The sequence below is a fragment of the Arvicanthis niloticus genome, chromosome 6 (assembly GCF_011762505.2).
Source record: "Arvicanthis niloticus isolate mArvNil1 chromosome 6, mArvNil1.pat.X, whole genome shotgun sequence".
In the NCBI taxonomy this organism is placed as follows: domain Eukaryota; kingdom Metazoa; phylum Chordata; class Mammalia; order Rodentia; family Muridae; genus Arvicanthis; species Arvicanthis niloticus.
Window position 1 is genome coordinate 24,944,095 of NC_047663.1, and position 12,101 is coordinate 24,956,195.

Sequence of the window (12,101 nt, forward strand, 5' to 3'; positions counted from 1 at the left end):
GTGGTTAAGAGCACTGGCTGCTCTTTCGAGGTCCTGAGTTCAATTCCCAGCAACCACATGGTGGCTCACAACCATCTGTAACTGACCTCCACAGCAGTAGGGAGTGAGCATGGCACACATACATACACACATAGGCAAAACACTCAGACACATGAAATAAGTAAACCTAAAGAAAAAAAATTAGCCAGGCGGTGTTGGCGCACGCCTTTAATCCCAGCCCTTGGGAGGCAGAGGCAGGCGGATTTTTGAGTTTGAGGCCAGCCTGGTCTACAGAGTGAGTTCCAGGACAGCCATGGCTACACAGAGAAACCCTGTCTTGAAAAACCAAAAAAAAAAAAAAAAAAAAAAAAAAAAATTAAGAGAAAGAATCTGGAAAGATCTATATTGTAGAGCTAACAAGCACCCGAGTTCCAGCTCTGGAGGAACCCATGCCTCTGGCCTTCTGGGGCACCTGCACACGCCCATACACACACATACAACAAGAAAACACACACAGACACACAAATACACAACTAAAATTTTTAAAAAGGAATAAATCTTAGAAAGGAAGGAAGGAAGGGAGGGAGGAAGGAAGGAAGGAAGAAAGAAAGAAATCAAGAGTTGGAAGCTAGGTGTGGTGGCACATGCCTTTAATCCAGGCACTGGGGTGGCAGGGATTTGCAGATCCCTGAGTTCAGTGCTAGCCTGCTCTACAGAGTGACGGCCACACTAAGACCCTGTCTCAAAACCAACAAATAATGATAACAAAGAGTTGGAGATATTGCCCAGGCGTGCCTGTCACACTTGAGCCCTTGGTTCTATTCCCAACACTGGAAAGAGAGAGAGTGGGGTAGAGGGGGGGAGAGGGAGGAGAAGAAAGAGGAGATGGAGAGGGGAAGGGGGAGGAGGAGGGGGAGGGAGAGCTGTTCTGTGATTTGGAACTTTCCAGATTGGAGGACAAACACGGTCTTCAGGTGGGAGGCAGGTCACACAGCACGAAGATGAAATACAGGAAAGAGGCTGGAGCCAGAGCACTTCACTTGGGGGTCACAGGAGTCACAAATATGGAACCGGAGACATGCAGGGCTACCACCCTTCTAGAGATCGACAGATAGACAGACAGACAGACAGACAGACAGACAGACACACACACACACACACACACACACACACAAATGTTTGCTGGCTTACCCCATCGGTGAAGAAGCTCCGCAGCATCCGTAGGCTCGGCACGCGGTTGGGAAGGCGTCTGGGGAGCAAGGACGAAGGTCAGGGTTGTGGACGGCCCAGATTCTCATCGCCCACCCAAACCCATGGCTCAACCTAGGAGAGCAGAAACCCCCCCCACCCCGGTGCAAACATGGGCTCACCGGAGCACTCGGCCCTCATCCCGGAAGGTGTTCAGTCCATCGTCACAGGACTTGGAGCGCTCCGTGGTGATGGCCAGCAGGTAGGAGGAGCGGCGGCCTGCCTTGATGCTGCCTAAAAAGGTGCCCACAGGAGGCCACAGGGTTACCAAAGAGCAGGTTGGCAGGTACCCTAGGAGCCCTCCCTCCTGGTCAGGAGTGGGCTCTCCCATGGGGCCCCAGAAAGAAGCAGACATTGGGCAAAAGCAGACAGCGGAGGAGGGGGTGACACAGGCCAGAGACACTCACTGCAATCCTGGGAGTAATGGCGGCTGAGGGCAAAAGTGAAGGTTGGCGAGGATGGGCTAGTTCCCAGGACAGGGGCTGAGTTCATGGCACTGGAGACCACTGCAGAGGCAGGGACATGCCTGGCCTGAAGGTCAATGCTGGGGCTGGTGGGCTCATCTGCGGCAGAGGAAGGAAGGTGTGAGGGACACAGGCCAGGCTCCCGGCAGCACATACTGCAGAACCCCAAACTCTTCCTCACTAGGGCATTTCTGGCAACATGCCCGTGGCTCAGGGTGCCTCGCCCACCAGAGTGTGGTCAGGGAGTGTCTCCTTCTCCCATTGGTCACGGGCACTGACAAGTGGCACTGAGCCACCCTACTTAGAGTAGGCTCCTAAAATACAAGGTAGTATTCTATCGAATCGGTGGCTTCAGGCACAGCGTTATGCCTTCACATTAGATGGGCGCACCTGACCAGAGGCTCAGCTGGGACTTGCTGAAACATGGCTGGACTCCCAACACAGGCTCCTGATGGCATCCTACCATCCTTCCTAAGCTTCTTCTTAGTTCCCAGGCTGCTCAGCTACAAACCCACCAGGCCCAGGACTTGGGTCCCATATCATCCATCTTCCGTTCCAGGCTTTCTCCACAGCCCAGAGGGCCAGCCTGGCCTGGCTTGCTTCCTCATACCCCTAACCTTGTTCTTGTTCTTTCTGCACCCCCATCCTCAAAGTGGAGATGAGGCACCACCACTCACTGGGCAAGCCAAAAAGTTGGGGATCATCCTTGCCTATGCCTTCTTGCCTCTCCCCACACTATGGGCAGCCATCACAGGGTGAAGTCTGAGCTTAGTCTTGGACAGGAAAGGACCACATGGGCTGGGAGTGGAGTCAGCCCCTCCCACTTCGAGCTCTGCATAGTCCCATCTTTCTCTTAGAACATTCTTCCTCAGACTACCTCGAATCCTTCTTAGCCAAATGTTTTTCCAATATTTTCCCAGTGCCGACCACACCCATCTAGGCCACAGAGCCAGCCCTTCCCCATCCACAGAGGCTGTCTGTCCTTTGCGCTTTCTGTCTGAGTGGCCACCTACCAGGTAAGCTTGAAGCCTAGCACAGTACCTGATGCAAATGTCTGATGGAGGAATGTAGGCGAGATGGAAAAAACAAAGAATGAAAGACACAAAGAAATGGTAGAAGATCGAGCAGGAGGAAGGAGGGAGCGATGAGAGCTAATGATGGAAGGGTGAACGGAGTGAAGGACCAGACCAAGTGAGCCGGGAGAAGGACGGATGCAGAAGCGGGGGAGGGAGGAGAGAAAACGCGGACGGAAAAATGGTTACAAGAATGAAGGAATGGGAGACAGGTGGAAAGAAGCAATTACTGAGGAATGGACAAACGGACAAACAGATGAAGACAGAACCCAGACACCCCTATCAGCACACAGCACAGACTTGGGCACAGTAGACAGAGATGGGACACAAAAGGTTGGGGAATAGGACCCTTAGCCAGCCACTTGTAACACCACTCACCAATGAAGGGAATAGAAGCCAGGGAGTCTTCCGTAGTGGCCAAAGGGGCCACCTTCCTGCCTGGGCGTTCCCCTCTGGTCTCTGGTTCTGGGGACTCATCACCAAATCCAAGGTTCATCTGCCTTGCTGGGGTCAGCTGGACCTTGCGACCTGTTGGAGGCTTCTGCCTCAGGACCACCTCATCACGATGGTCCTCTGCGGGAGGCTCCAGGGCTCGGGTGCTAGGCTCTGGCCGGACGACCCTAGGTGGTTCGGAGGCCTCTGGTGGGAATGATGCAGGAGACTGGGCCAAGCTGAAAGTGGGAAGTCCCCCGAAGGGTGAGTCCCGGAAGGAGAGGGCGTGCAGAAGACCAGTCCGGCGCTGGAATGACGGGCTATAGCTCCGATAGCCGATGTACCCGATATCATCCAGGCCCTGTAGGCCAGATGGGGGAGGGGCCTGGGGCCCTGGCAAGTCCCGAGAAGGGCAAGCAGAGGTTCGAGCACATGGACGCTGGGAAGCCCAACCACAGCGTTCAAGGCGAGGGGACACCAGTGCTCCTGGACCCAGTGCTTCAGCAGAGCGGGTAGCCCGGCTCAAGTAATCGTCTGAGCGAGCTCGGTGCCAACCCTCCTGACCCAGCTGGCTCAAGGCATCCTGGGAGGTGGAGCAGGGCCATGGATGGTGGGTAGTTACATCCTCCAACCGGTCCTGGGAGGCACTGCGGGCCCGGGGTGGCATGGCTGGGCACCGTCTCTCCCCTGCCCTGCGGGGTATCTGATTTGACAGCCAGTGTGACAGAGCCTGCTGGCACTCCAGTCTGCTGGGAAGCACCCGGCTGCCAGGCTCTGGGAAGGCACGGGGCGTCCGGGACTCTGAAGGGAGATGGGGAAAGGCACCAGGGCTTGGGCGGGGCTGGCTCATCCCCAAGGAAGAGTTGTCCAGGTGGGCACGGGTGGCAGATGGGACACGAGACCCTGGGTCACTCCAGGCAGCAGGACTCCGGGGGTCCGTGGGTAGTGCTGAGATGGGCTCAGGCACCATAGTGGCCCAGGCAGGGGCCCGGGTTGGCGGGGCATAGGTCTTCCGTGGGTAGCAGAGTGGAGGTGGTTCTGGGATGCTGCGGGCCTCTCCAGAATACGGCTCGTTGCCCTTCAGGTAGGCATCCTGGGAGTAGGCCTGGCCAGAAAACAGAGGCATAAAAGCATGACCAGACCGGACTCAGAGGACAGGAATGAGATAGCCCTAGGGTACCAAGGTCCTCAGAAGGGAATGGAAGGGAGATGAGTAAGTAGGGGCATCCTGAATGGATGAGGGTGTGCTCCAAGGAGTCCTGGGGGAGGACAAAGAAATTCTCTCTCTCTCTCTCTCTCTCTCTCTCTCTCTCTCTCTCTCTCTCTCTCTCAAAATAGACAGATTTCTGTAAGACTTTTAAAACAAGGGACAGCCTTTAGCCACAAACATTCCAACATCTGTTTGCTAGGGCCCTCCCCCATGCTGCCCTCCCTCATCCTGTCCTCCACCGCCTACTGTTCCTTTATGTCCAGTGATGCCCACAGCCCCTGCTGTACAGTGGGGAAACGGGCAGAAATCTGTCAAGGTGGTAGAGGACCTTAGAAAGCTGGCTAAGGAGTGGGTGTGTCCAAGGAGGGGTGGTCAGAGGAAAGGTGGAGGCTGGAAGAGCCCAAGGTTCCCTCAGTATAGGGTGATGTAAGCTGGGGCCCAGGGCCTGAGCTCTGGGACGAAAAACATGACCACTTCTTGCTCCCCAGAGACTAGTTTAGAGGAGGGGCTGGACAGGCTAAGGGGCCTTGGGCCATCTCCTGCCACCCCTAGGCCTGGAATTTGGCACTGGCTGCTGAAGCTGACGCTGCATTGCTGAGGAGTGACAGGGCTGGTGCCCAGGCTCAGCCAAAAAAGGAGGCACCCCACCCCCGACAGCAGCCTTGTGGCCCTGGCAGAGCCTAGCACTGGCTGAGCTGAGGGGGCCTGTTTCAGCAAGGGGTGGAAGGGTGAGCCCAGACATACACATATACTACACCACATCACAGAGAAAAGGCAAGATACACACCCTGAGAGATACACACACAGCACACACAATGAGATACACAATTAACTACCCCTCCAGTCCCAAACACAAACATCATGTGACAAGGACCAGCTAACCACACCCCCGCACACTCGGCCCCTCCAGCCTGGCATACTGGGCCAGCAACACATACCTCTCCCTCCTGCCATCCTGCTGGCTCCCGGGGCTCCCAGCATCACGGTGGCGGAGGCAACATCCCGCCAGCCTGTGCCTGCTGCCTGGCTGCCTCTCACCACAGCCCCTGCCCAGCTGATTTGAGTCCCTCAGTCCCCTCAGCCAGCCCTCCCTGAAGCTTCCCCCTCTCCCCCACCCGGCTCTCTTTCGGCTGCCTGGCGGTAGGAGGAGGGAGGATGGGTGTGGAGGGGACTTGCCGCGTCGGTGGTGGCGTCAGCAGCTGCCGCCACCCGATTGGCCTCCAGCCTTGGCTCCCAACCACAGGAATGCCTGAGCCCCACCCTCTGGCTGACTGAGAATGGCGGGTAGTGGGAGCTCCCAGATGTTGACATCTGGGGATGCCAGCCTACTTGGGTCTAGGTCTGGCAGAGGTCAAGGCTGCTGCCCTTGCCACTTCTTGCCCCGACAGATGAACTGAGCCAGGGTGCCATGCCCTGTCACTCTCTCAGAACTGGAGTACAGGCAAGCTCTTTAAGACTTGGGGTGAGCCATGCACCACTCTGAGCCTCCATTCTTTCCCCCTCAACTCCAGGAAGTGCAAGGGGACAATTGAGGTCAGGAATGGAGGTTCCCGGGGAGGCATCATGCCAAGTGTGGCCCTGTCATTACAGAGACAGCCGAAGCCAGCACAGCAGCTCTGGGCCTCTGGGCTTGGCCCTCAGCCATTCTCTGAGGGGCAGTGACCGAAGGGGCCAGCAAGCTGGCGTCTGGGTAGGAGCCAAGAGACCAAGAACAGGGCACTAGGCAAGGGGGACTGTTCCAGGCTCCAGACACAAGGCTCTGGGCTTGCTTCACACAACACATGTGGGGCAGGCCTTTGGGTAGCACCTTCCCAAAGGGTTTTATGTTCTCGGTGTGCTGAGACACTGGCTGTGACGAGTTTAGAATTTCTATCTCACATGGATGAACTTGTGATCCTATGATGTCACTAAGCATAGGTGCCTGAGAAGGGCTGCTGCGTGCTGTGACATTTGTGGGCAGCGTTGTAGTAACACACCAGGGTGTCCTTACGTCACATCAGCACAAAATCCAGATGTGTGCAGAGTTTGTGCTACAAGACAGAGGTGCAAGTGAGGTCCCACTGTGGGCTACTGTAAGGCTGCTGTGAGGTCCCACTGTGTGCTACACAAGTGTACACTGTGGTACACTGGCATAGAGAATGGACTGGGGCAGCAGAGACAGGGAGAGGCCCTGTGAGTCCTGCCCTGCAGTGCTCGCTGTGTGTCTTCTACGGAGCTGAGTTGTACAAGGCTATGCAGAGTTGGGTGTCATGATGTGCACATGTGGTTCCTGTGGCCGTGGGATGTGCTGAAGGGTGGTGTTTGCAGTGTGCATCTATGGACACACCTCTGAAGCCATGTTCCCTCGGGCCGAGTGGGGAGGGGGTGCAGGGAGCAGGCATCTCTCACAGGAGCAAACAAGAACATGCCAGGCTGGCAGGGCCCGCTGGGCCACCCTCTTTCCAGATACCCTGGCAGAAATCCTGCTTACCAAGGCCAGCACCTCCTCTTTCCCTAGCACAGAGCAGCCTTGAATGAAGCAAGAAGCAGTCCCAGCCCAGGGATGGGCCTGGAAGCCCCAGTTGAGCAATGTCAGGCTATTTCCTTCTCTCTTCTCCCACAGGGGCCCTCCATACAGACAGAAGGACTCACCAGCTGGAGGATGTCCTCGTCCTTGGGCATGATGGAGAGCTCCAGGGTGTCATCACTGCAGAGACAGTGAGAGGGTCAAGCAGAGGCAACAGGACAGCGTCTGGGGAGAGGAATCTGGTGGCAGGGCCCAGGCTGGTAGGAAGCAGGAAGGCCAGACACTCACCTGTTCTGGATCAGACCTATGACCTGGGAGTATGTCTTCCCAATGACGCTCTCCCCGTTCACCTTCACCAGCCGGTCTCCTGGGGACAAGGGTGGGATCACATGTGAGAGTCCAAAGGAGGGGTGCAGTGTACCCCTGTACTAAGCATGAATGGAAGTAAAAGGAGAGGAACTTCCCCAGCATCTGGGTTCAAGAATTCCGACCCAATTAAAAGGGGTGTGAGCCCCAGGAGTGTTACATAAGGTCACAGACAGGTTTACCTGTGCGAAGCCCCGCCCTATGGGCGGGGCCACCGTCCTTCACATTCTTCACAAAGATGGTGTCCATGGGCTCCAGGCGGTGCCGAGGTGAGGGTCCTGGTGGGCATCAGCCAGGTTAGCTGGGGGTGGTTGCTGAAGGTCACACCCATGCACAGCTACACACACAGAGGACACACACTCAGAGGATGATCACACACAGGCACAAGCATGCAATGACCCACACATCCACAGGACCTATGCCCAGAGCCAGAGAAGGGCCCATGCCAGGAGAAGGACACACAGAGAGCTGCCCAAATCCATGAGCTGAGTCTCTTTCCTGTGCTACACAGGACATCGTAGCCAGACTACACAGTATGTGTGCACACACACAGCCCTTGCCCTTCCAGAGTTCTCCGTTAAGCAGACTTCACACACAAGTCACAAGACAACAGAAAGAGTGCCATACGAGAGGACCCTAAAGGGCTGACAAGATGGATCAGTGAGGAAAGACACCTGGATCTGAGTCTGATGGTCTGAGTTGAATTCCTGAAACCCACATAAAGGTGGAAGGAGAGAGCTAACTCTGCCAAGTTGTCCTCTGATCTCTATACACTCTGAATGGCACATGCACACTCTAGTATTAGCCCAGGCGTGCACGCACGCACACTCGCGCGCGCACACACACACACACACACACACACACACACACACACAAGCACACACGCATACACTAATAATGTTTAAAAGGAGTCCCTTATCTGGGCTAGAGAGATGGACCAGAGGTTTAAGAGCACTGGCTGCTTTTGCACAGGGCCTCAGTTTGGTTTCCAGCATGAGTGCGGCAGTTCACAACTGCCACACAACTGTAAGTCTAATTCCAGGGGACTGACACGCTCTTTTAACACTCTGGCTTCCTGCACATACATTCATACATTCATACATACATACATACACACACACACACTCAGGCACAAATGATAATAAAATAATTTTTAAAAAATAACGTACCTATCAAGCCCTAAAGAAGCAAGCTAGAGAGACCTCATATATACGGAAGCTGACAGATCACAGTACCAGAGCGATACCCAATATACTAGTGTCTCCCACCCTTCCTCCTTTCTCCAGGGTCAGGGAATTCCAAGCAGGCCACAGGACGGATGCTACCTCCATCACTTCCCAACAAGACTCCCTTACTGGAACCTGTGCTAGGACAGTGGGCTCCTTGGCCTTCAGTGGCATGAGAACTCAGGAGGACCATGTCACCATGGCTGCCCACAGACAGAGGGCGGGCAGGAAAGCTGCCCGTTTGGGGAGTTCAGCTTTAAATACCTCAGAGTCTGAGAGCCAGCAAAGGACCCTTAAGACAGCAAAGGTGACAGTAAGATGAGTTAGGTACACATTTTTCATACATACTTTAGGGCCCCCCATTCCTACCCTCCATCCCTATTCCCTTTCTCCATCTACAGGATGAGCCTATGCTCAGTACACCCCAACCCTAATCCACAAGCTCTGTAGCCTTAGCCTTGACTTTGTTCTGGGAGAAAGTAGAGAGGGTGGAACCATATGGTTACGTGTCACCCAGAGTCCTCAGTATCAGATGGCTGTAGGAGGGACAGGCCTATAGGAAGACAAGATGGGGAAAATGTGCAGGGAGGACAGACAATGAGGAGGGGATGCCTGGAGCTAGGCTAGCAGGAACACAGAGAGGAGAAAGGCTAGACAGGGACAAGAAAAGGGTGGGGCTCACTGGGGTGCAGGAGAGAAACTGAAGCCCAGCCCCACCCCCTTACCTCCTCCTCCTCTTCCTCCTCGGCCTCCATTCTCTTCCTCCTGCAGGGAACAGAGAGATGGGTGTGGCAACTGCTCAGCCCCGGGCAGTATCAGAAGCATGCTGTATCTGGGCAGCCCAGCTGAGCCACCTCATCTCTAATCCTTCTCTCCTTCCAAGTAGCCGAACCGCAGCAGAGATGGGAGAGCTGTCGGAGGCATCCCCAGACAGAAGTGTCCCAGTAACACACACTCCCAGGTTTCCAAGAACATCCAATCTACCAGAGATCCATGACCTCTTCCCCTAGAGAGCCTGCAGGCCAAGGGAGGAGGTCCCCAAAAGCATATGCAGAGGACCCAGGCAGACAAAGATAAGCAGTCTGACAAATGTAAACAGGGCTATCTCTCTCAGAGAATGGGCTGGGAGGCCCGATTAGCAGGAGGAGAGGGGTGCACACTCAGGGCTGGATGTGCTGAGCTCACACCAACAAGCAGCAAAAGTCAGACTAAAAGCATTCTGGTCTGAAAGGAAAGAAGAGGGAGCCGGGAAAGGTTCTCTGATAAGCAGAAGTGGGTGTCAGGCAAGGGGCAGGATTCTGGCAGTTAGCTACAGGGGTGAGGGAGAGTGCTAGGAGGTCCAGAGGTCCAGAGGCCCATCCTGTCAAGGGGAGAGGGTATAGGAGGCATGGGCTTTGGAGAAGAACCAGAAGAAGGTCAGAGAAAGGCTGAGTCAGCAGGTGTTGCATTTCACAGTTGACTAGGCTTTCAGGGTCATCTTGTCCAGAGACTCAGCAGCAGAACCAGGGCCCAAACTCAGGATTCCCTGGCATCTCAGCCAGGCCAAGGTGAGCCAGGAAGGTTGCTGAGTGCTGTTGAAGTCTGGGCCTCTGACCAGTTTCCCACGGGAGGTGCATGCCCACTGATCTGAGCTGACAGCATAGACAGCGGGTGGCAGAGGCAGACAGATGCATTTGGACGGCTAAGCTCCCTGTACAGGCTCCAGGCAGAGAACTCTGGCCTTCTGTAGCCTGGGGACAAGAGCTTCTCACAGTCTGGGGCAGGTTCTAGAAAGGGAGGGAGCAACCCTGGCTTGTCTTCCCTAAAGCTGGCCGGTGACCCATGAGGAGAACCCAGCATGCTAGACCACAGCCCCTGTTGCTACCGCTCTCTGCCAGTGTCCCAAGAGAAGGTGGCAGGAGATAGAAAAACGGAAAGGAAAGGAGTGAAGAAGCTGGCATCCTTGGTTAACTGATGCCACTATTAGGCCCCACTTCCTTGCTTAAGCATACCCGCAGCCAATGACCGTGATGATTCTGGGATCAAAGATTCATATGCATGGGAAAGCCACAAAGCATGTGACAGACATGTACATACCACAGACACACACACACACCACAGAGGCATGCACAGGTACAGAGACATGCAGAGAAACCTAATGTTTTGGTTGTGTGGCAGGGCCAAGGTTCCCAAGCAAGAATCTCCCTCTCCCCCTACCCCCTGCAGTTAGGCAGGCTGATCCAGCCATGGGGAAGGAGAGAGAGGTTCATCAACTCTGATAGAAATCTGTCTCCTCTGCAGGAAGAGAAGTTGGGAGCCCAAAATGCTGCCTGGTCTCCTGCCCTTGTCTTCTACACTCAGGGACCCTCTCTCTCCAGCTGATGACCTTGTACTATCCTGAGGAGTTCTGGAGCCTTGGTTCCAGAAGCTGTGTTAGAGATGAAAGGTCCTTGGGGATCAAAAACATAGTAGCATTCAGGATAAACTGAATGAGGGATGAGATGCCTGTAAATCCACAGTGAGCCAATCTACTGCAACATGGGACTCAGGACTAAAACCTGGGGCCTTGGACCCCTCCCCAGGACTCTTCCCAGAGAATAAGCTGGGGTCCCCAGCCTGGGGATAGAAAGAGCTGACCAGATCAAGAACCAGTGGACAAGTGAACAAGGAGTCCCAGGAGGCCCAGTTCAAGATGGTCCAGTTCCAGGGCCCAGAAAAGATAAGGAGTTTGTCCAGTCACAGAGCAAGTGTCCCAGGCTCTGCTGGCACGACTTCCTTACAGCTCTCCTAGGAGACTGCAGCAGAAGGGAGCCATGCTGGTCCCCTGGAGGGGCTCCTCTGACAGGGGCCTAGAACAGGCCAGCAAGCCTCTCTCTCCCATCAATCTTCCCTCATAGAGTAGCCAGGCACTGGTGAGCTGGACCTACCTTCAGGCTGCAGTGCACGGCTGACTCAGGTGGGTACACAATGAAGTGGCGCAGGGTGAAACCAAAACCATCCTGAAGATTCTTGCGCAGCAGCAGTGTCCTCGGCCCCTGCCAGGGGAGGGGGCGCCCAGAAGAGCACCCATCTCTAGGGCCCAGTGGAGGCTGCAGGAGCAGAGACACAGGTGAGTGAGCATCGTGTGGTCCGTGCTAACGGCTCTCCACAAGCCTCCAGCTACCTAGGAGCCTAGAACCTGAAGGGAGTGCCCAGGTCCCTCCTGGCTCCTGACCCCTTCACCAAAGCCTTCTTCTCTCACAACCCATCTGTAATGGGATCCGATGCCCTCTTCTGATGTGTCTGAAGAGAGTGAAAGAGTACACACATACATTAAATAAATAAATAAATCTTAAAAAATAAAAAACATATGTGCACACCAGCAGATTCACAGAACCACATGTATGCACTATGCGGGCACACTGGCACAGGCATGGGTGCACATAACCAGTCTTGCATACACACATGCCCACAGCACAGAGCCACATCTTTGCACTGGCACACAAATGCACCCTCCAGAAGCATGGGATGAAGAGCCCCAAATGGACACCAGGCCACTAAAGGGATTTGCTGAGGTTGCAAAGTTCAGCCCAAAGGCCAGGCTGGCTCACCGGAAAAGCAGATGAGAGATACTGCCTT

The 12,101-nt window shown here is 55.0% G+C and overlaps 1 protein-coding gene across 7 annotated transcripts in view; it reads right to left on the reverse strand.

Annotated features, from left to right (window-relative positions):
- The window catches only part of Arhgap23 (Rho GTPase activating protein 23), a 99,510-nt gene that overhangs the window by 47,902 nt on the left and 39,507 nt on the right, over window positions 1-12,101 (reverse strand). For 6 of the 7 annotated variants that reach the window (XM_076935878.1, XM_076935879.1, XM_034504980.2 and 3 more), the window contains exons 2-10: window positions 11,411-11,572; window positions 9,230-9,269; window positions 7,461-7,556; window positions 7,201-7,279; window positions 7,038-7,092; window positions 3,143-4,301; window positions 1,635-1,790; window positions 1,350-1,461; window positions 1,171-1,228 (exon numbers count right to left, since the gene is read on the reverse strand). In XM_076935878.1, coding sequence (XP_076791993.1) covers window positions 1,171-1,228; window positions 1,350-1,461; window positions 1,635-1,790; window positions 3,143-4,301; window positions 7,038-7,092; window positions 7,201-7,279; window positions 7,461-7,556; window positions 9,230-9,269; window positions 11,411-11,572 — 1,917 coding nt within the window. Of the gene's footprint in view, window positions 1-1,170; window positions 1,229-1,349; window positions 1,462-1,634; window positions 1,791-3,142; window positions 4,302-5,344; window positions 5,505-7,037; window positions 7,093-7,200; window positions 7,280-7,460; window positions 7,557-9,229; window positions 9,270-11,410; window positions 11,573-12,101 lie in introns of those variants that run through there. The other variant, XM_034504982.2, reaches the window with a different exon arrangement.